Raw genomic sequence first — 19,147 nt, 5'->3', positions numbered from 1 at the left:
CACAACTAATCGTTGCACTTGAGGAAATCAAAGCAAAATGTTTATGTAAAGATAAGAAGCTGTTGAAAATAGATATTTGGAACTTTAAGATTACTGTGAAGACGTAGCCGTCCCCGACTTTCAGAGAACCCCTGTTGAGATTTCGCACTGTCGATGTAGGCGAGCCGCAATCTCAGCACTAACAGCAATCAATTAGCTAATGTTAAATGTAGAAAGCTAGATTGGTCCCTGACAATCATGGCTTATCATCGGGGTTATCACGTCACGTTGCTGGCTAGTGCATCCCCAGGTGAGCAATGTGTTTTGTCAACTCTCAAGAGCTTTATTTGTATAATATGTAGTGACCATGGCTCTTTAGAATTTCCTTGATTTCCTTATCGCAGCTATATTAGTACCATCGATTGCCAGCTATCCGGCAGTTGGCTTTTATGCAACGGACGAAAATGAGGTTTATTGCAGTAGTACCTAGCCTGCTGTTGGCATTTTGCTGCCTCTGGGAGGCGGTCTCCACTTGCGCCAGCATCGAGCAGCGCTACAAGTTCCCAAACAGCAACATATATGTGCGACTGAGGCGCGGTGATAAGTTGCAGTATGAGCTGATGAAGGGCGAGAAGAGCCTGCAAACAGTGACCTTCGACAACTTTGAGAGCAGTGCCAATTTGGTGGAGACCAGCAGTGGTGGCTATACTTTAACCGATGGCACCAGCACTATTGAGTTCACACTGGTTAAAAACGCCGTGGTCTCCGGCACAGGCAGTGAGATCACCCATGTGAAAGTGTCCCGAGATCAGGTGCTGCAGGGAAGCCAGCCCAGAGATTGTTTCCCCCTGAAAACCGGCTCTACTCACTGGTTCAGTGGCCCGGAGCAAAAGCAGCACTATTGGCCTGTGGAACGGCAAAGGCACAGCAACTACTCCTATTTGCCCAAGGAGCTGGACAACTTTGGAGTGGGCGAACGCTATTGGCTGAACGGCGATGGCGTTTTCATGTATGTGGAAAGCAATACGCCGCTGTTTATTGATCAGAATACGGCGGACTATCCGGATCAGTTGTGTCTGAGTGCCACCAGTGCTCTGCCCTATGATCCCCGGGTCACGTCTGCGAAATTTGTGTACCACATTGCTGTGGCCAAGGATGCCAGGGCAGCTCACAAATATGCCGTGAAGACTTTCCATGGACAACCCACCGGTCATCCCGATGAGCGAATGGTCATGCATCCCGTTTGGTCCACTTGGGCCCTCTACAAAGCGGAGGTTTCCGATGATGTGGTCCGTGACTTTGCCAAGCAGATCCTGGACAATGGTTTCAACAACAGCCAGCTGGAAATCGATGATGATTGGGAGGATTGCTATGGGGCCATGACTTTCAGGAAGAACAAGTTCCCCGATAGCAAAACATTGACGGATGACCTTAAGGCTTTGGGTTTCCGTGTGACCCTGTGGATTCATCCATTCATCAACAACAACTGCACGGCTATTTACGAGGAGGCCAAGTCACTGGGCTACCTGGTGCTGGATCACGAGGGCAGTTCCGATACGCAGTGGTGGAACAGCAAGCCCAAGGACGCGGCCATTCTGGATTTCACCAAGCCGGAGGTTCAGGCCTGGTTCAGCAAGCGTTTGAAGAGGCTGCAGGATGAGGATGGCATCGATAGCTTCAAGTTTGATGCCGGAGAGACCAGTTGGCTGCCCAGTGACCCGGTGCTGCAGGCCAGCAGTTCCATGGTGACTCCGCTCCAGGCGGTGGGCGACTATGTGCGAACTGTGGCTGCTTTTGGAGATATGGTCGAGGTGCGTTCGGCCCAGAACACCCAGGATCAGCCTATTTTCGTGCGCATCGTGGACAAGGATTCGGAGTGGGGCTGGAACAATGGCCTGCTCACGCTGATTTCTTCTATGCTGCAAATGAACCTCAATGGTTATCCATTCGTGCTGCCTGATATGATTGGCGGTAATGGCTACTACGAGAAGCCACCAACTAAGGAACTCTTCCTGCGCTGGCTGCAGGCCAATGTCTTCATGCCCGCCCTGCAGTTCTCCTTTGTGCCCTGGAACTTTGACGCCGAGGCCATTGAGATCAGCAAGAGCTTCACCGCCCTCCATGCTAAGTACACGCCCTACATCATGAAGCTCTTCAAGCGAGCCGTGGATTCGGGAGAGCCTGTGAATGCCCCACTCTGGTGGATCGCCCCCACCGATGAGGTGGCGCAGTCCATCTACGATGGTGAGTGGTTGTCTAATATGTAGTAAAATCTGCACTGGCAAGAAAGAAGTGTAAATTGCATACCTAAATTTGCGGTTTCTAGCTTTTTTACATAGGAATTTTTACTATTTTTGATTTAGGTTTTATTATCTAAAAATGAATTTTAATAATATAAACCTTATTTAATTTTAATTTAATAAAATTTGGAACCCATTTTAAGAGAATACTAGAAAAATGTATGGGCGTAAGAAGAGGTCGAATTTTTTTAAAAAGTCTTCATACAAATTTATTCTTATTTGTTGTACCTAAAACGTATTGATTAACTTATTAAAATGCTTTTATTCTCTTCTTCCTTCTAAAACGTTCAATTTTAACTCAATTTACTCAATTTTCATTGAGAAATGTTTTTCACATTAATTCAAATATTTAAATATTAAATCATGCATTTAATTGTGAATTGTATTAAGTTTTGTTGTATTATTTTGGACTCAATAGCCAGATATTTGTTTTTACTTTTTAATTTTTTATCAGTGTGGTAAATTTTAGTTCCAACTAATTTAACCTTATACTTCAGAGTTCCTACTGGGCGACGACATTATCGCTGCTCCCATTGTGGTTGAGGGAGCTACCAAGCGGGACATTTACCTGCCGGAGGGCGAGTGGAAGGATGGCAATAGCGACCAGACGTACAGTGGACCCACCTGGGTGATGGACTACGCCGCTCCCTTGAACACTCTGCCCTACTTTGTGCGCGTGGGATTCCAGCTGGAGTAAAGCAATTTTGACTCTCTAACATTTAAATATTTTTCTACAACAAAAAAGCGAACAAAACTTTATAAGGTAAACTAAATTCAAAATTGATTTGATAGATTTGGTAAATTGGGATTCCAATTGGAGTAGAGCAGAAAGAAATTTTGGCTTTTTAACATTTCTATTTTGCTACAAAAAAAGTTCAAACAAACGTAAGGTAAAATACTAAATACAACATAGACACAGTAAATTTGGTTAAATCTAGGGAAACATTTTCTCTCAAATGTTGTTGTTAGCTAGTATACAACTTTTGTTTGGAGTTGAATAGTCACCCGATCCTGACATCGATCCCAGTGAATACCTCGAAGATTGGCCATTCTGACGAAACTGTCCATACTCTCGCTCAAATTCCATGGCATCCTGGGTCAGGATCTGTCTTAGGTCAATGGGTCTGCAAAAATCACTTACTTATTAAAAAAAAAAGATATTAATTGCGCACAAAAACCTACTCGACTTTAATGCAATGCTCCCGCTCCATATTTCTTTCGTACATGGCCAACTTGAGGGTATGAACCCTCCTGGCGGATCTTCGCCAGCGCTTTTTGTAGCGTTCCTTCTCGCAGGCAAGCATATTGTATCGCCTATTCTGGGACCTCAGCTCCCCGAGAACCTGCTTCAGGTCTCCCCCGCCGGAGCCCTGATCCTTTAAATCCTCGATCTGCTGTTCCATGGCCGCGATGCGAATCTTAAGTGCGGTTTTCTCTGTGCACAACTGAAGGTTTTCCTGCCGCAGCTCCACACTTCGATCCTCGAAAAGCCTTACTTGATCCTCCATTTCAGATTTTAAAAGAGCTATGTGCTCTTCTAGCTCTTGGAATTTCGCCTCATAGTCAACGCACGATACGTTTTTTATTTTACTAATAAAAGTCTCATCCAGATGAGTTTCATCCTTGCTGAGTTTATGTATTCTCGCCTCTTGGTTTTCCATCTCCTCTAACTGAGTTTTATAATGCAACTCCTTGCGTGCCAGTTCCTGCTCAAAAATTTCTATTTGTTGCCTTCGCCAGAACTTGATTTTTTGTTCTACTGTATCGGACATATTTGTAGGCTTTTCGAATTCATAACATTCTTCGGAGGTGCTTAAATCTTTAAATTTCTTTCGGGTAGTGGTCTTCTTTTGGAAATTTTGACATACTTCAGTCTGGTTTTTTGTAATTTCTTCAACCAATGGATTGTGAACCAGGGGTTTTGGTTTTTTCCTAATTATTTTTTTTGTTTTGACATCTGGTATTTCTTCCGGTGGATGTTCGTTTTTGGTGTGCTCTATGTTGTCTGAAATTACTGATGACTTTTTTCGAAGCACCTTCTTTTTGACTGGCCTAACTGCTTCTTCTTTCTGAGATTCATTATCTTGGATCTGAGAATCTTCTTTGACTAACATCTTTTTTAATTTCTTTTTTTTGAGGACTCTTACGTTCTGCGGTTGAGCAGTTTGGTTAGTGAGCTCAGTGTATTTCAAATTAGACTCCGAGATAAATTCTTGGGAGCTAGTGAATTCCCTCTTCTTGGATTTTACTTGAGCATCCCGCTGCTCAAATTCTGCAGAGATCTTCTCGGTGGATTGTAAGTTTGCCTCCGATAGAGAAGTATTATCCTGGATTACATCGTCTTCGTCTGCCCTCATCTTTTTCTTAACACGACCTCCTTTGGGTTGTGCAAAAGTGACTCGAACATCCCGATGTTCTGTTTCTGAATAGATCATTTCAGCAGATCTCAAAATGCCTTCCGACAATGAGATGTATTCCTCGGAGCTTTCGATTTCCATCTGGTGTATGGGCATAGTCCTCTTCTTTTTTTTCACCAGATCCTCTTGTGACTGACAGATGGCGATTTCCTCCAAATATGAGTTTTCATAATTGATGCTTTTTACATTGTCTTCCATGGATTTTCCAACCTTCTTTTTGAGCTTAAGAGGCTTTGCCAGGCCGAACGCCAACTGATCCTCGTAGAGGACCTCATCGAGTTCGGCACGGCAAGTCTCCTGCAGAAACTTCTCGGTTTCATCCAAGACTTGTGTCTGTTTTTTATTAACCTCCACCCAACGGGCCCGAAGTCCCAAGTTTCCCTTAGATGTTTTGGAACTTCTCGTTTCCTGGGTGCTTGTGGACATTTCTTCAAAGTCTTCCAATTCTTCGGAAGCCAAAAATTGTGATTTGGTTTTGCCTACACTTTGAACATCATTTAAACTCCTTTTGGTTTTTAAATTTTGGGACTTTGGTTTCTTAGTTAGTTTTTCCCTGGAAAAATTAGGTTTTTCAGGAAGAACTTGTCCGTAACCTAAATCCTCATCACTCTGTTCATAGCTATTCTCTGAAAATACTTTACTATCTGTTTGTTTTTCATAAACCATTTGTCTTTTTAACTCAGATGGACTTATATGGGTTAAAGAAACTTCATTGAGTTGTGTTTTTGACAACTTTTTTACGTTTTTGTTGCACACTTTTTCTTTGGGGGCCGACTGTTTGGGAGATTCTGCTGTAGCTTCGTCAATACAACTTCTGTTGCTTCCATTTCTTAATACTTCAGTGTCTTTAATTTGGGTTTTTCGAACTTTGCTTTCCATTGGCATTGGTGAAGATTCTTTGATCCTTTGCATTCTAAAAGACAGCAGTTCAGCTTCTTTTGCTTGTCTTTTTTCCTCGAGCTCAAACAGTTCTAAAGATGTCAGCTCTCCAAAGTTTTCGAAATCATTTTCCTCTGAAGTTGATATGTTGTTCCTAGGAGTCTTAATTTTTAGTTTAAAAGATTCTCTGAGAAACTCATTTGATTTATGCGACTTAATCTTGAGTTTTTTTGGAGAGCTAGAGGATTCTTTGGTTGTAGGTTCTATGTTGTTCTTCCTTTGAGATTTTGTTTCCTCTTCCACTACTTTAGTTAACTTTTTGTCATCGCAGGAAGCAGTTTCGAAATCATCACCTTGTAGATTTTCTATATTTTTAGGCTTTCGAACTACTGCTTTTTCCACGTTACTAAAATTAAGATCCTCACGAACCACTAAAGCGGAAAACGTCTTTCCCAGGCGCAACTCATCCTCGCTTTCCCCACTGTCTTCCTCACACTGCAATCGTGTAAATTTCTTTCGCCTATTTTCGGGCTTTCGATGATCCACTGAAGCATCGGAATCGGGCCCATCTTCTTTGGGGGAAGTGGAGCGGCAGGATCCTTCCGAGACTGACAGTTCGGCACCCACATTCAGACTGGCCACGGAGGCAGTATCGTGGCTTAGTGACATGACTTCAGGGTCCTTGCGATCCTTTGGCAACTCCCTGATGACTCCGCTCGCCACCGAAGATGTAGATTCAGGCTCCTCCTGTCCCTGCCCCGATAATAGTGTCTTTACGTCCACACTGAAGGAGTACTCCATCAGAGGCGACTTGGGTTCTCTAGCGCTGTCCCTTTTTGCAAGTCGATTAAAGGAAAATGAGCCGTTGTGGGTGTATTTTCGTTTTTCCGAGAAGTAGTTATCCGGAGGCAGCAGATTACCAAAGTCCATGCGGTATGTGGCTGTAAAATAATACAAATAATCCATATTTATACAGATGCGGTTTTTTTAGCTTATGAAAAAAGATGTGAAAAATAATTTGATATCAATTTTTAAACTACTTTTTTATATTTTCTTGAAGCTAAGACTATTAATTAAATGGGGAAAATAAAACAAAGGAATATTTAAAAAAAAATTTTAAACGGATTGGTAAAGAAAACATTTTGCTAAATATTTTCTTTAAAAAATTGATCAGATATCAAAAACCTATTTATTGAAATACGAAATGCAGATGATTAGTGAAGTATGGTTATTTTTCTAAATTGTTATAAAATCAGTTACTACAGTAAATAGAAAGTGAATTTTAAGGTATATTTTCGAGCAATTTACATCGTCTTACTACTGTTGTTTTGACCGCAACAGTGTTTGAGTTAGTTAAACAAATGCTCTTTTGCTCACCTATTGCCGAGCCATTCATGTACATGTTGATGGGCAGATAGAAGATGCGTTGGAAATAGAGTCGCATGCTGCGCAATGATGTCTTAAAACGCAGCCCAAGGACGTCGTTGAGAATGTAGGAGTCGGACTCGTTTAGCTTCAGCTCAATGTTGGTCACATTGCCCACGAAGTCGAACACCAGGATCACGGAGCCGGTTCCCTTGCCCTCGTCGAGGGTCTTGACCAGCCGGTTCACGTTCTTCAGCTGCTTTAGCTGCAGCACCACCTCGATTATGTCGCAATCTATCAGCGGATCATTGCCCACCTGCAGCAGGCCCAGTTGCACCAACGACTGCACGTAGACGTTGGCCTGCCAGAAATCATTACGGAATCAATATTTTTGGGCCGTCAAAATTGGTAGACCTGCAACTCACCTGCGACTGGAGCATGCTAGCAGTTATCGAGTGTCCGGGAGACTGCAGTGGCGGCGTGGGTGGCGTTTTTTGCTGGTGGATAACATAAATATTAAAATGAAGATTTAGAAAAAATATAGCATATAAATCATATAGTTTCTATTAACATAATGCCAAAAATAAATTTATAAAAATGTGATATAAATATAAATATATATATATATATATATAATAAATATATATTTTTAAATTTTTAGAATTACAATTTTTATTTTGTAAAATTCGACATTTGAAAAATATTTATAATCTCTATACTCTTTATAAACTAAGAATAATTTAATTAAGATCATTTATATCTTTTACCTTTGTTTATAGCCTAAACTACTTACTTCGGTGAACTGCATGAGGTGATCGAAGTCCTTGGTATGCAGAATGGACTTCTTGATGATGGCCAGCATGAGCAGGACCTCCGGCTTGTGGGAGCGGAACTCGCTGCTGATGCAGATGAGCTTGTGCCAGAACATTTTCAGATTGGCGCCGTTGTGGCTGCCCGTGGTGGCTAGGACCGGAAGTCCTCGCACCGGAAGAAGCAGGCTGCCAATGGTCTTGCGCTCAGCCCCACCGCCACGGCACGCAGAGAAGGTTATCTTCACGGGTCGGTGGTCCGTCTTGATGCGCTTGATCCCGGCCAGGTCGCACTCCCAAATGCAGTTGCTGTTGAAGATAATGGTTTCGGCCGACTGGGTGCCCTCGACCTCAAAGTCCACCGTGTTAAGGGCGGCGTTCATCACAATCTGCTCCCGCTCGCTGCCATCGCGGCTCACAAAGTTGATCGCTGGACAGGGAATACATATTTATTTATTTATTTGATTTATTTATTAATTTTCAAATGGCAACATACCCTCGACCACATGGAGGAGCACACAATAGACCTGATCCGAGTCCTTGCAGTTGCCACTTCTGACGCTTCCACCATCGCTGGCCCCCAGCGAACTAGACGCCTTGAATCGCTTTACCATTTTTGTGTTTGGGGATTTGATGTCGGCGAAACTAAACAATTTTCGAGTTTTAAATCTAAATCTAAACGTGGGCGTGCGCGAGCTGGTTCATCTGATTTCCTTTATCAAAGCAGCTCAACCTTTCCTGTATTTACCTCTGATTGTCCGCAGTATAATATGGCTGTTCACTCTGAACGGAGACACCAAAGGCTACTTGGATCGGTCGTCAAGGCGACGCCAGGCGATAAGTGTCGAATATGAAAAGCAGGTGGCATTATAATAAAAAAAAGGTAAAACAGCCCCTGAAAAAAGAAGGGTGGAAAGTGGAAACAGCGCCTAAAATTAACCAAATAAAACTTACAAACTCAGCATTTCGTAGCAATTTTATTTACTAGATCGGCGCGTAAAACAACAATTATTGTTTTCTCTCCAGAAAAACAATTTCTGGATACACCAGGAGACCAGAAACGTTTAGCAGTTGGAAAAGGATCAGCACGGGGTTTCAACCCTGCCGTGCCAAACGCGTGACACGAACAAAGAAACAAGCTGTTTGCCCATCTCTAGCTTGAGCTTAGTTGCAAACTAACGGATGTCTTCCAGGGGAGTGGCTTTGTTGCTGCCATCATTAAAGAAAACATTTGTTCGTTCAACACTTGCTTAAAACTCTGGGAACTTGCTAAGCGTTCTGTTGGCCTGGTACTTAAAAATCATAAATTGTCGAGTTTCCAAGAAAAAATGGGTTGTGATCGGTCCAGTTGGATGGGCAAAATTTGAGATTTCTCGGTTTGAAACACCAGGCGAACATAAATCATAGTAGGTGTCCGAATATCAGTTTTCTGCGTTTAGCAGAGGCGTAGTCAGAATTTAGTCAATGGGGATTAAAATCGCTAAATGGGGACGTATTGCCCCACAAACCCCTGCTCGCGGAGACTACGCCTATGTGTGCTGGAACGAAAGTAACGGTTGTTCTAAGCAATCGGGAAGGTGTGTTCCTATTGGTCGACCAATGGGAGGGCTCCGCGAAATTAATTCCCCGAACCCAGTAGCCACCTACTGGGATATCTGTTGGCCTGGTGTCAAATATCGGAAAACCCTCTTTGAAACGCTCGATTTGTGTCGATTTTGTCAGCCAATTTAAAAGATTTCTCGAGCTCAATCACCAGGGGAACAGAAAGTTCCAGCAGGCTGCTGCGCAACTAGAGCGACAAGCCGCGCCAAAATGCACGCAATAAAAACTTAAAATGTCAATTGCAATGCAAAAGTGTCACTTTGTTTTGGGCAATACGGAATGATTATGTGGTCATAGCATGGAATAAGAATACCATTAAAGAGGACGTCATTCAGTATTTTAAGTTTTTTAAAGGATTCTTCAAGAAACTTAATGAGGAGCTTTTTATTTTAATAGTCCAAAAGCCTTTTAATATTTTAAATCTAACCAAGCAGAAGCTCCTAGGCATCCCTAAATAAAACTATATTAATCACGGATCTTCCTCATTCCTATATAGTAAACTGTTCCAGAACCGTGCGTCTCGGGGTCTCCCCTGATTCCTGCCCCTCCTCGTAGTGATTTTGCTGCATTCGATGGTTCTTGAGGGCCGTTCCCTGAATGAATCGCTCGCCACAGACGCCGCACTGGTAGGGCCGCTCGCCAGTGTGCCGCCTGATGTGGAGGGTCAGATCGTTGGACTGCGTGAAGCTCTTTTCGCAGTACGTGCACTTGTACGGCCGCTCGCCGCTGTGGATGCGCATATGCTGCTGCAATTTGTAGGATCGGGCGAATCCCTTCTGGCACACGGTGCACACGTGGGGTCGTTCGCCGGTGTGCGTCCTGCGGTGGCACTGAAGATCGGAGGATCGGGGAAAGGCCATGGTGCAGTACTCGCACTTGAAGGGCTTCTCGCCGGTATGGCGACGCATGTGGATAATCAGGTTGGAGGAGGAACTGACCGCCTTGCCGCAGAAGGCACACAGGAAGCGCTTTGGTTCCTTGGGAGATGTGGCTCTATTGGAGACCTTCACTGGATTGGACCCCTTGCCATCGGGCCCATGGAACTTCTTCGAGTGGGCCGTGAGTCGATCCTTGCGGTTGTACTTTCTTGGACAAAGACCACACTGAAACACCTGACCCACTTCGGCCTTTGGCTCGTCACCAGACGCCTCCTTGGACTCATCCAGCTCCTGATCCTCTTGCTTTTCGTGCTGCAACTGCATGTGCTGCAGCAGGTTGGACTCCCACATGAACTTGTAACCACAGCGAGTGCAGGTGAACTGCTTTTCCCGGTTCTCGCACTGTGTCTTCCTATGATGCACAATTATTTCCGGGCAGACGCTCTTGAAGAGGCACCTATCACAGCCGTCAGGAATCTTCTCCATTCGGTGCATGGCCTGCTGGTGTTGATGCAGCTCGAATTTGCGCGAACATCGCAGTTGACACATGCCACAGGTGTAAAAGTCAGGGACGCCAGGTGGTTTCGAATGTGTCCTGCCGTCTTCTTCATCAGTCTCCGAGTCATCCAGCTCCATCTCGAAGCCCATCTGGTTGGTAATCGAGTAGTTTTGGAGTGAGGACAGCTCGTGGTGACTTCCAGCGGGCATTGTTTCGAGGTGCAGACGCAAGGCAGCGATTGTGGGAAAGCTCAAGCTGCACACGCGGCACTCTACCTTTTTGTGACCTCCAGGATTGCCATATGAGTCTAAAATTGCTTCCGCATAGGGCAGTTGGTCAACACTTATGCCATGGCGCGCAATGTGCTGCAGAAGATTGGCCCAGCGATAGAAGCGACGAGCACACCAACGACACCTGAAGATGTTCGACTCCTGGGCGTGCATCAGTGTGTGTCGCGTGAGATCCTTTTGCATTTTGAAGCTGCGATGGCACTCCCCGCACTGTAGGTCCGCACCAACTGCTTGAGAGGATTCGTCGGGTATTGGGATTTCGCCTTGCTGATGGCACAAACTCGTGTGAAGCTTTAGGTTCTCCCGCCACCGAAAGCGAAGCGGACACTTGCGGCACTGGAAAACCTTCTGGGGATTGTAGCACAGTGTCCGGGAGTGATGATCCAGCAGGGATTCGTTGACGAACCTAACCTGGCAATGGGAGCAAACGAGGCATGTCTCCTCCATCTCGTGCTGCTCCAGTTGGTGCGCAAACAACTGATATTTTCTTCTTACAACCGTCGAACAGAGATTGCAGGCATAGCATTTTTCTGATATATCCTGCTCCTGCTCGGATTCGGAATCAGTTTCACTGCTGTCGAGATTCAGTTCGAGGCCAGCCTCGTTGGTTATGGAAACAAAACGATCCAACTCTAGGTCCCTTTCCACATCGGCCATAATTTTCCCGGCCAACTTTTCTCGTTCTAAGACAATCTCTAGTTCCGGGTAAAAAGATCTTGATGCACTGGCAGTATCTCTCTCAGCGGACAAGCTTAATCCGTATTGATGCGATTTTAGGTGGGTCCGAAGATCACTAATCTTCGAGTGGCGCGAGAGGCAGATCATGCACTGAATCAGCTTGCAACCATGAGGACGACTGAGCCGCGACAGAGCCATTCCTTGGCCTGGCGCAACGTGGGCCGTGGCAGGCTCTTCCTTGAGATTCTCCGGTGCTCCCGGATGCACTTTTAGGTGGGACTTGAGACCATCCTTACGGTGGAACTTGCGATGACAATGGGGACAGTCGAACTGGGCTGCCGATTGGGGTTGATGCAATCGCTTGTGACGCGTGAGGTCTTTGTGCCAGATAAATACCTAAAAGATAATTTAAAATGGTAAGACTTAATAGATATGTATAATGGTTGGTAGAGAGAATGCTTACCTTATCACATTCGTCGCACTGCAGCTTGGTGGCGCAATAAACCTGTTTAGCAGCCATTGTCTCTTCATCATATTTCTTTACGGTGTCATGGTGTGTCCTCAGGTGCTGCTCATAGTTGGCTTGCCAAACGAATCGAAGATTGCAAGCCTGGCAGTAGAACCGGGAGTGTTTCTGGCCGCAGCTGCGCCTGCGGTGTTGTTGAAGCAGGGCTTTGCTTACGAAACCAGAACCACACTTTTCGCAGGTGCAGGGCAGAGCAATGGACCCACTAGAATGAACTTTCTTTTGATGCTGCATTAGGATCGTCAGGGTACTCGAAGTTTCTCCACACAGCAGACAGGTATGAGAAAGTTTGCTAGTCTCATCACTCTCTTCCGATTCAGAATCAAAGAGATCCAGCTCCTGTCCACTTTCCGTGCAGGCATTGTAATAGCGATCGAAATCCTGCACTTCGAAATCTTCAGCTATGCGGGCAGCCAAATCAGCGGCAGAGCAGTCTAATCCATTAGGGTAAAATGAGCGAAAGAAGGAGGAATTGTACTCCGGGCTGATGCCATTCAAATCAAGTTGGTGTGTGGTTAAGTGAATACGAAGTCGCGCCAAACTGGCCAGCGGAGAATCACACAGGGAGCAGGATATGTGCCTGGGCATAGTTCCTTCACGGCGATGGGAGCAGGCGTGTCTCTGTAGGTTTTCCGGCCACATAAACTTGCCAGGACACTTGCGGCAACGATATCGTTTTATTTTGCTGTGGCAATGGCTGCTCAAATGCTGATTGTAGAGTGTTGAGCAGAGAAAACCAATTTTACAGAAGCTGCAGCGCTGCCAGGGAAGCGCTGTGGAGGTCTGTGAATGCTCCTCCAAAGTGTGCTTCACCAGGCGGTGTTTGCGGTTGAACGGGAGATTGCACACAGAGCAATTGTATATAGAATCCAGGCTGGCACTCTCATCATCCGAATCGCTGAGTCCCAGCTCATAGCCGTGGAAATTAACAACGCAGGCAAACTTCTCCGTTTGCCCTTCGGCAATGTCAGCGCTGATCTGCTGCTTGATAATATCCAAGTCACAGGGCAACCCGGGGAAATGTTCCCTGACCACATCACTATCCTTTCTTAAACTGACTAAAGTCTCCAAGTCCACGTGGCTTTTTAGGTGACTTCTGAGCTCTTCTATGTGCGTGCACTTCAGCCCGCATAGCTTGCATTCGACTCGTTTCAGGCTGCCGGAGCTGTAGAGGCGCTCGGCAAAGCGCCACTCGTTTCCCAGCTGAAGAGCCTTCCATTTTGCCTCTCGTTTCTTGTGGCAGCGCAGGTGGAACGTGTACTTGTCCTTGCGCAGGAATCCCTTGCCACAGGTGTCGCAGACGAAGGAGGCCTGCTCAAAGTGCATCCTGGCATGGCGCTGCATGTCACGGTACCACGAAAAGGTCTTACCGCACACCTCGCAGGCGTGGCGACCATCAGTGGTCTTCGACTGGCTTTTGGCAGAACCAGGCGGACGTCCTCGACGGCGTTTGATTGGCGATGGTTCAGTTGGCTTAACACTGAGAAGGAAAAGGGATTTGCTTACACACATATGCCATTGAAACAATAAGTTATTTACTCTTAAATCAGAAGGAAAAGAACAAATTAATTTAGTTTGGATATAAACAAAGCTACTATTTAATATTGGAACAAAAAGTAATCTTTAAAACAGTCTTAGGAGTTTATTCTCCATCTATATAATCATAAATATGTTTAAATCAGGGTGTTAACTGTATTAAGATAATTTAGCAATCAATAATTTATTTTTGGGATACACAAGACTAAACATCAGCGTGTAAACTGTTTAAAAGATACTTTAATAAAGACTAACTCCTTTGTGCAAAAGAGTATTTCCATTAGCAGTTAGCTTATCTTATCAAAAACGAAATGTTTCTTACTCCTCATTCTCGCTTTCCACTGGCAGCTTAACTTTTCGATAGCTTCGTCGCAGATGATAGGGCTTCTGATCACCTTTGTCCCTATAAGAATTTAAATTATTTAAGTGTCCAATAAAAACTATAGTACACCCACTCATCGCTTTCTGCTGCATCAGCAAAGTCCTCATCGCTGGCACTTTCCGGCCGCCATTTAAGCTCCAAAGTCTCCATCCCAGTAGCGTCCACATCCACCTCGGACTTGTTGCCCCCATCGTCAAGGTCCACTTCGGTTTTTATGCTCTGCTCTTGGGGAATATCAATGGGCATCTCATCCAGGCATTCCCTCAAGCGAGCTGTGAGTTCTCCATTGACTTCTCTGGCCTGCTCCACAAAGGCGTAGGCGTCCTCTAATCTTGTCCAGCAATCTGTGCACAGATGCTGCGGTAGATTGTCATCCGCGCTCTCTCGCTGGGGCTGTAGAAAGGGGTTTACAAGTTATCTTTGTTTCTAATTTATAATAATAACTAAATAACAACTTACATCAATTTGCGTGAGTTCCTGGAGCACAGCGTAGAGACTTTTGGTGGCGTCTCTGGCCAGGCAAGTGGATAAGGGCAGTAAATTGCTGTTTTGCAGGGCACAAGTACGGCAAATATCGGTTGGCAGCATTTTGCCCACTATTGACTCATTGTTTTTAGTGGAAATTCATGAAAAACTGGCTAATGCAATGAAAAACTTCAGGAGATCGAGGAAAATGCAACAAGAGCCCTTTTTTGTGGTGTGACCGTTTTGTGCGCCCAGCTGTTTACAACAGGAGTCCTGCATTTTCCAACACTGCGCAAATCAGCTGTTCAGTTGGCAGTTTTTATCACACACTTTTCGCTATTGGATTTCCCACAGAAGTTTAAACTTTAAACGAAATAAATGTTTAAACATGACTCGGACATGTAGGATATGTGGCGGCGACGACGGACGCTACTGGATTGAAACGCCAGTGGAGAAATACGCGGAGAAGACCTTCGGCCAGCTGCTGCTCGAATTAACGCGCATCGAGGTGGGTCAATTGTCCTTTTGTCAACCAATTGTCACCCGCATTCATATATTAATGTTATTTAAATGCTATTCAAAGGTGGCCATGGCGCAGGCCGAGAAATTTCCCCAGTGGCTGTGCCTGGGGTGTGCCGAGAAACTGGAAACCACTTACGATTTTGTGCTGCAGGCGCGCCAGACGCACGAACTCTGGCTGCAAAAACTGGAGAGCTCTGTGGTCGGAAAGGAGCACGATGGCATGGAGGAACCCATGGAGGCCTTGGAGTGCCTCCGCGAGACACCCATTCACCTGTTCGAAATAGAAGGCGTGACCATCAAGACAGAGGAGCTGGCTCCCACGCACCTGGCGACCAAGGCTGATCCTCTAGTGCGCTCGCGCATCGTCAAGCGAAGCATTGTGCACCATTTTAGCGACTCAGATGACGACCAGGATGATGTGCCCCTGCGTCAACGAAAGATTAGTAGCTGCCCTTCTGATCCGCCCAAGCCAAACGTTTGCGAACTCTGCAACAAGGCCTTCAGATATGTCACCAATCTGTATCGACACAAGCAGCGGGATCATGGTCTCCCCTGTAAAAGCGGAGAAGAGTGAGCTATTCCTTAGGTTATATGAGTTCAGGTCTCCGTTTATAACACCTGTTTTCTCACCATAGGTTCGATGATAACTATTACAAGTGTGACCAGTGCGATAAGTCCTACATATACGTGATGGCTCTGGTAAAGCACAAGCACAAGGAGCACGGTGCCAGTCTGTTGCCCACAAAGATGTCCAGGCGAAAGTTACCAGGAAGGCCAAGGGCATTGCCCGAGGATGAATGTCCAACTAGTCCTGCTTCAAACTCTGGAAACTCCACTCATCGCAGCAGAACCAACAACGACACCCTCGTGCACAGCATTATTAAGGCAGTAGAGTAAGTTTATTGTTATTATGCATCGTGCATAAATGTATCTAAAGAAATAGGGATGTTTAGATTATCTTGTGTTATTGTATGGATCATAGAGTAGAGTAGTGTAATGTTCCTTATGCTGGTGCCAAATGTATATAATCTCCTAAAATACGCATGTTTTGGATACCTTTTTGTGTCGCTTTATGTTCATTATTGTATTATTCTTGTCATGTATCTTAAGTTCTTAACAGTAAAATAGGGATGTCAAGGATATCTTTTGAATTGCATAATGTATATTATTGTGTTGTTCATAGAGTAGTGTTGTATGCATCAATACTCACTATGCTGGTGCCAAATGTATATAAACCTCAATACCTTTTGTTCCGCATGGAGTCTATTATTCTATTATTTATTCAGAAACTTCTGCCCACATCTTTAATATTCCGTGATATTAACTCAAATACAATTAATCTCCTTCACAGACTCTCGGATGAGGATGGCAACAGCAATGTGGACAACTACTACAAGTGCGATCACTGCAGCAAGACCTACAAGTACATTGTGAGCTTGATCAAGCACAAGCACAAGGAGCACTCCGACAAACAGTCGGACAAGCAGTCGGAGACGGAGGACGATCAGCCCCTGCCCTCCACATCCGCCTCGGCAGTTGCCCGAGTTGCCAAGCCATCGAGAATCAATCGACGAGTCGATGGCTTCGATAACCATCGCTGCGAACCCAATGGCGCCAAGGAAATCAAGTGTATGATCTGCCTGCGACGCTTCACTAAACTGCGCGAGCTAAGGAATCACCTGCAGAACCATCCCATTGACTTTGATTTTGAGGCGCATGGCGAGCCCATTGAGCGAATCGCGGAGGGATTTTTCAAGACCGCGGTGGAGTCCACGGCGGAGGGCTTGAAGCGGCGCATCTTTCGGGATCTCAGGATGGGTGTTTACGGACGCTACTATTCTATTACAAACCAAGCTCGCTACGAAATGACTCTAGACAGCTCCGATACAGACAGCGATGGCGAGGAGGGTGACGGGGATGTGGTCATTCGGCGCAGCTACTCCTGCGAACTGTGCGAGTCCCCGGAGGCCAGGTGGCCGCGCAAGTATTTACTGCACCAGCACCACCGGAAGGAGCACACCTGGCTGGATGCTCCGCATGTGTGCCAGCGCTGCGACTCGCGCTTCCTCAATGCCCAGCTGCTGGAGCACCACACCATCCAACTGTGCCAAAACACCCTGAAGCGCTTCATGTGCGACAAATGCCCTCAGCGTTTCTTTTGGCGCCGGAATCTGCGAGCCCATCTCGTCGAGCACAAGAGCAAGGTGAGGAGCTGTACAGATCAGAGGATAATTAGAAGCTATTCCTTAAGAACTACCTCAGCTTAGTTGTTTTTGATTTCTTTGTTCTAATTTCAATTTTACTGCGCTTGCATAATGCAATATAAATTAAATTTTAATAGTCTTTGTTTTTAACTTTGAGTTAAATCTTTTTAAAAGGGAAAGTATTATAAGTTTTAACAAACTAGTTTACATTTTTTGAAAAAATTGGTCTATAATAAATCGTGGTAACAGTTATGCATGGGTTTAAAATTTTTTTTAAAAGGGGAAAACTAATTCTGAGTATTTGATATAAAACAAAAAATAATAAAATTACTTATCCATCTTATTCTAATCCATTTTAGCAAGAGGATTACCCGTGCGATCTGTGCTCCCGGAGTTTTCAAGACAAAAGCGCCGTGACCAAGCACAAACTGATGATGCACCGCGATAGCAACATGCAGCTATATCCTTGCCGCTGGTGCACCCGCACCTTCTATCGTCCTGCCCTGCTGCACAAGCACGTGCAACGCCACGGATTCACTGGCCACGACCTGCCCCTTGCTGAAACGCTGCTGGCGGATGCCTCCAAACCTGCGGGACCAAAGAGCATCCAGTGCAAGGTGTGTGCGATCCAATTCATCAGCGTAGCAGACTTGCGGCGGCACATATCCATGCAGGGTCACAGTGATCAGCCGTCGGCTTACATGATCAGCACGGCAACTGGATTTGAGCTCCTGCTGGAGGATACGGACGACAGTGATGAGGAAAGCACTACTAGCAGATCGTACACCTGCGATCTGTGTGATATGAGCTTCCGGCGACGACGGGAGTTGAGTGAGCACCAGTACTCGCTGCATTGCTTCGACAAGCTGCCACATTCCTGCCAGCACTGTATTTTCAAGACGGTGGATAAGGTAGGTTTTTAATTGATACTATTTCAATTATTTAGCATTAAATAAAATCTTATTTTAGTACATGCTGGATCAACACGTTCGCAACCAATGCTTAAACAAGGAGAAGAAGTTCGTCTGCTCGCGCTGTGGCTACAAGTTCATGTGGGAGGAGAACCTAAACCAGCATTTTGCCAGCCAGCATCCCAAGCAACCCACTGTTTTGGAGCAGCACCCACCGGTGAGGAGGAAGCGACGCTTCCGCTACCCGTGTCCCCACTGCTGGCGTTCCTTTGTCGTGGAGCCCAGCCTGCAGAAGCACATCAGGGACATGCACCTGGCCAAAAAGAATCCAGTCAAGAAGTACCTCTGCTCCCTATGTGGCCTGGAGTCGCTGACGCCCAACAAACTGAGCATCCACATGCGGCGTCATACCGGCGAGAAGCCCTTCAAGTGCGATCTCTGCGACATGCGTTTCACGGTCCACTACGAACTGAAGGTGCACCACCGCAGGCACACAGGCGAGCGGCCCTACCAATGTAACTTCTGCTCCAAGGACTTTGCACGACAGGACAAACTGAAGCGGCACGTCCTAACACACAACGTGAAAACTTAGAGTAATGATTTTAGGACTAACGATAAATAATGATTTATCACATTGCCTAGAGTGATATCCATTAAGATTAAAGCCTGATGAAAGCCCACTACATACGCTTAGTACTTCTTAACTCTGAAATGACTTGGAAGTATTGGGTTTGCTTGAATTAAAGATCAAATGTTGGATTGTCATGCCTTTTTAAATTCGTCATTAAATGTTTAATCTAATAGCATTAATTTTTGCAAAAAATCATGGTGTAACCCATTAAAAAAATTGTGAAAATTGGTCCTAAAATTCAGTTTTAAAAATCGAACGGGGATAGATAGTAAAG

General features: G+C 45.3%; 4 protein-coding genes across 4 annotated transcripts; 2 read left to right on the top strand and 2 right to left on the bottom strand.

The window, feature by feature from the left end:
• The first annotated feature begins 399 nt into the window (after positions 1 to 399).
• Positions 400 to 3,202, top strand: LOC128258670 (myogenesis-regulating glycosidase). Its single transcript, XM_052990449.1, has 2 exons — positions 400 to 2,223; positions 2,777 to 3,202. Exons 1-2 carry the CDS (start codon positions 429 to 431, stop codon positions 2,974 to 2,976), a joined length of 1,995 nt encoding a protein of 664 aa, XP_052846409.1. The 5' UTR covers positions 400 to 428; the 3' UTR covers positions 2,977 to 3,202.
• Positions 3,203 to 3,231: 29 nt separating this feature from the next.
• LOC128259190 (titin homolog) lies at positions 3,232 to 9,603 on the bottom strand. Its single transcript, XM_052991431.1, has 6 exons — positions 8,246 to 9,603; positions 7,734 to 8,179; positions 7,366 to 7,437; positions 6,953 to 7,301; positions 3,462 to 6,516; positions 3,232 to 3,403 (listed from the first exon to the last, which is right to left on the bottom strand). The coding sequence occupies exons 1-6, from the start codon at positions 8,361 to 8,363 to the stop codon at positions 3,232 to 3,234; spliced, it is 4,212 nt and encodes a 1,403-aa protein (XP_052847391.1). The 5' UTR covers positions 8,364 to 9,603.
• Positions 9,604 to 9,744: 141 nt separating this feature from the next.
• LOC128258554 (zinc finger protein 91) lies at positions 9,745 to 14,875 on the bottom strand. The gene is made up of 5 exons (XM_052990220.1): positions 14,600 to 14,875; positions 14,214 to 14,533; positions 14,081 to 14,161; positions 12,160 to 13,702; positions 9,745 to 12,092 (listed from the first exon to the last, which is right to left on the bottom strand). The coding sequence occupies exons 1-5, from the start codon at positions 14,726 to 14,728 to the stop codon at positions 9,840 to 9,842; spliced, it is 4,326 nt and encodes a 1,441-aa protein (XP_052846180.1). The 5' UTR covers positions 14,729 to 14,875; the 3' UTR covers positions 9,745 to 9,839.
• Positions 14,868 to 19,019, top strand: LOC128258593 (PR domain zinc finger protein 5). Its single transcript, XM_052990300.1, has 6 exons — positions 14,868 to 15,113; positions 15,189 to 15,697; positions 15,763 to 16,020; positions 16,479 to 17,331; positions 17,691 to 18,242; positions 18,301 to 19,019. The coding sequence occupies exons 1-6, from the start codon at positions 14,994 to 14,996 to the stop codon at positions 18,832 to 18,834; spliced, it is 2,826 nt and encodes a 941-aa protein (XP_052846260.1). The 5' UTR covers positions 14,868 to 14,993; the 3' UTR covers positions 18,835 to 19,019.
• The last annotated feature ends 128 nt before the right edge of the window (positions 19,020 to 19,147 follow it).

This window comes from Drosophila gunungcola, chromosome 3R, assembly GCF_025200985.1.
Source record: "Drosophila gunungcola strain Sukarami chromosome 3R, Dgunungcola_SK_2, whole genome shotgun sequence".
Classification (NCBI taxonomy): Eukaryota; Metazoa; Arthropoda; class Insecta; order Diptera; family Drosophilidae; genus Drosophila; species Drosophila gunungcola.
This window is presented reverse-complemented; position numbering and strand designations above follow the sequence as displayed.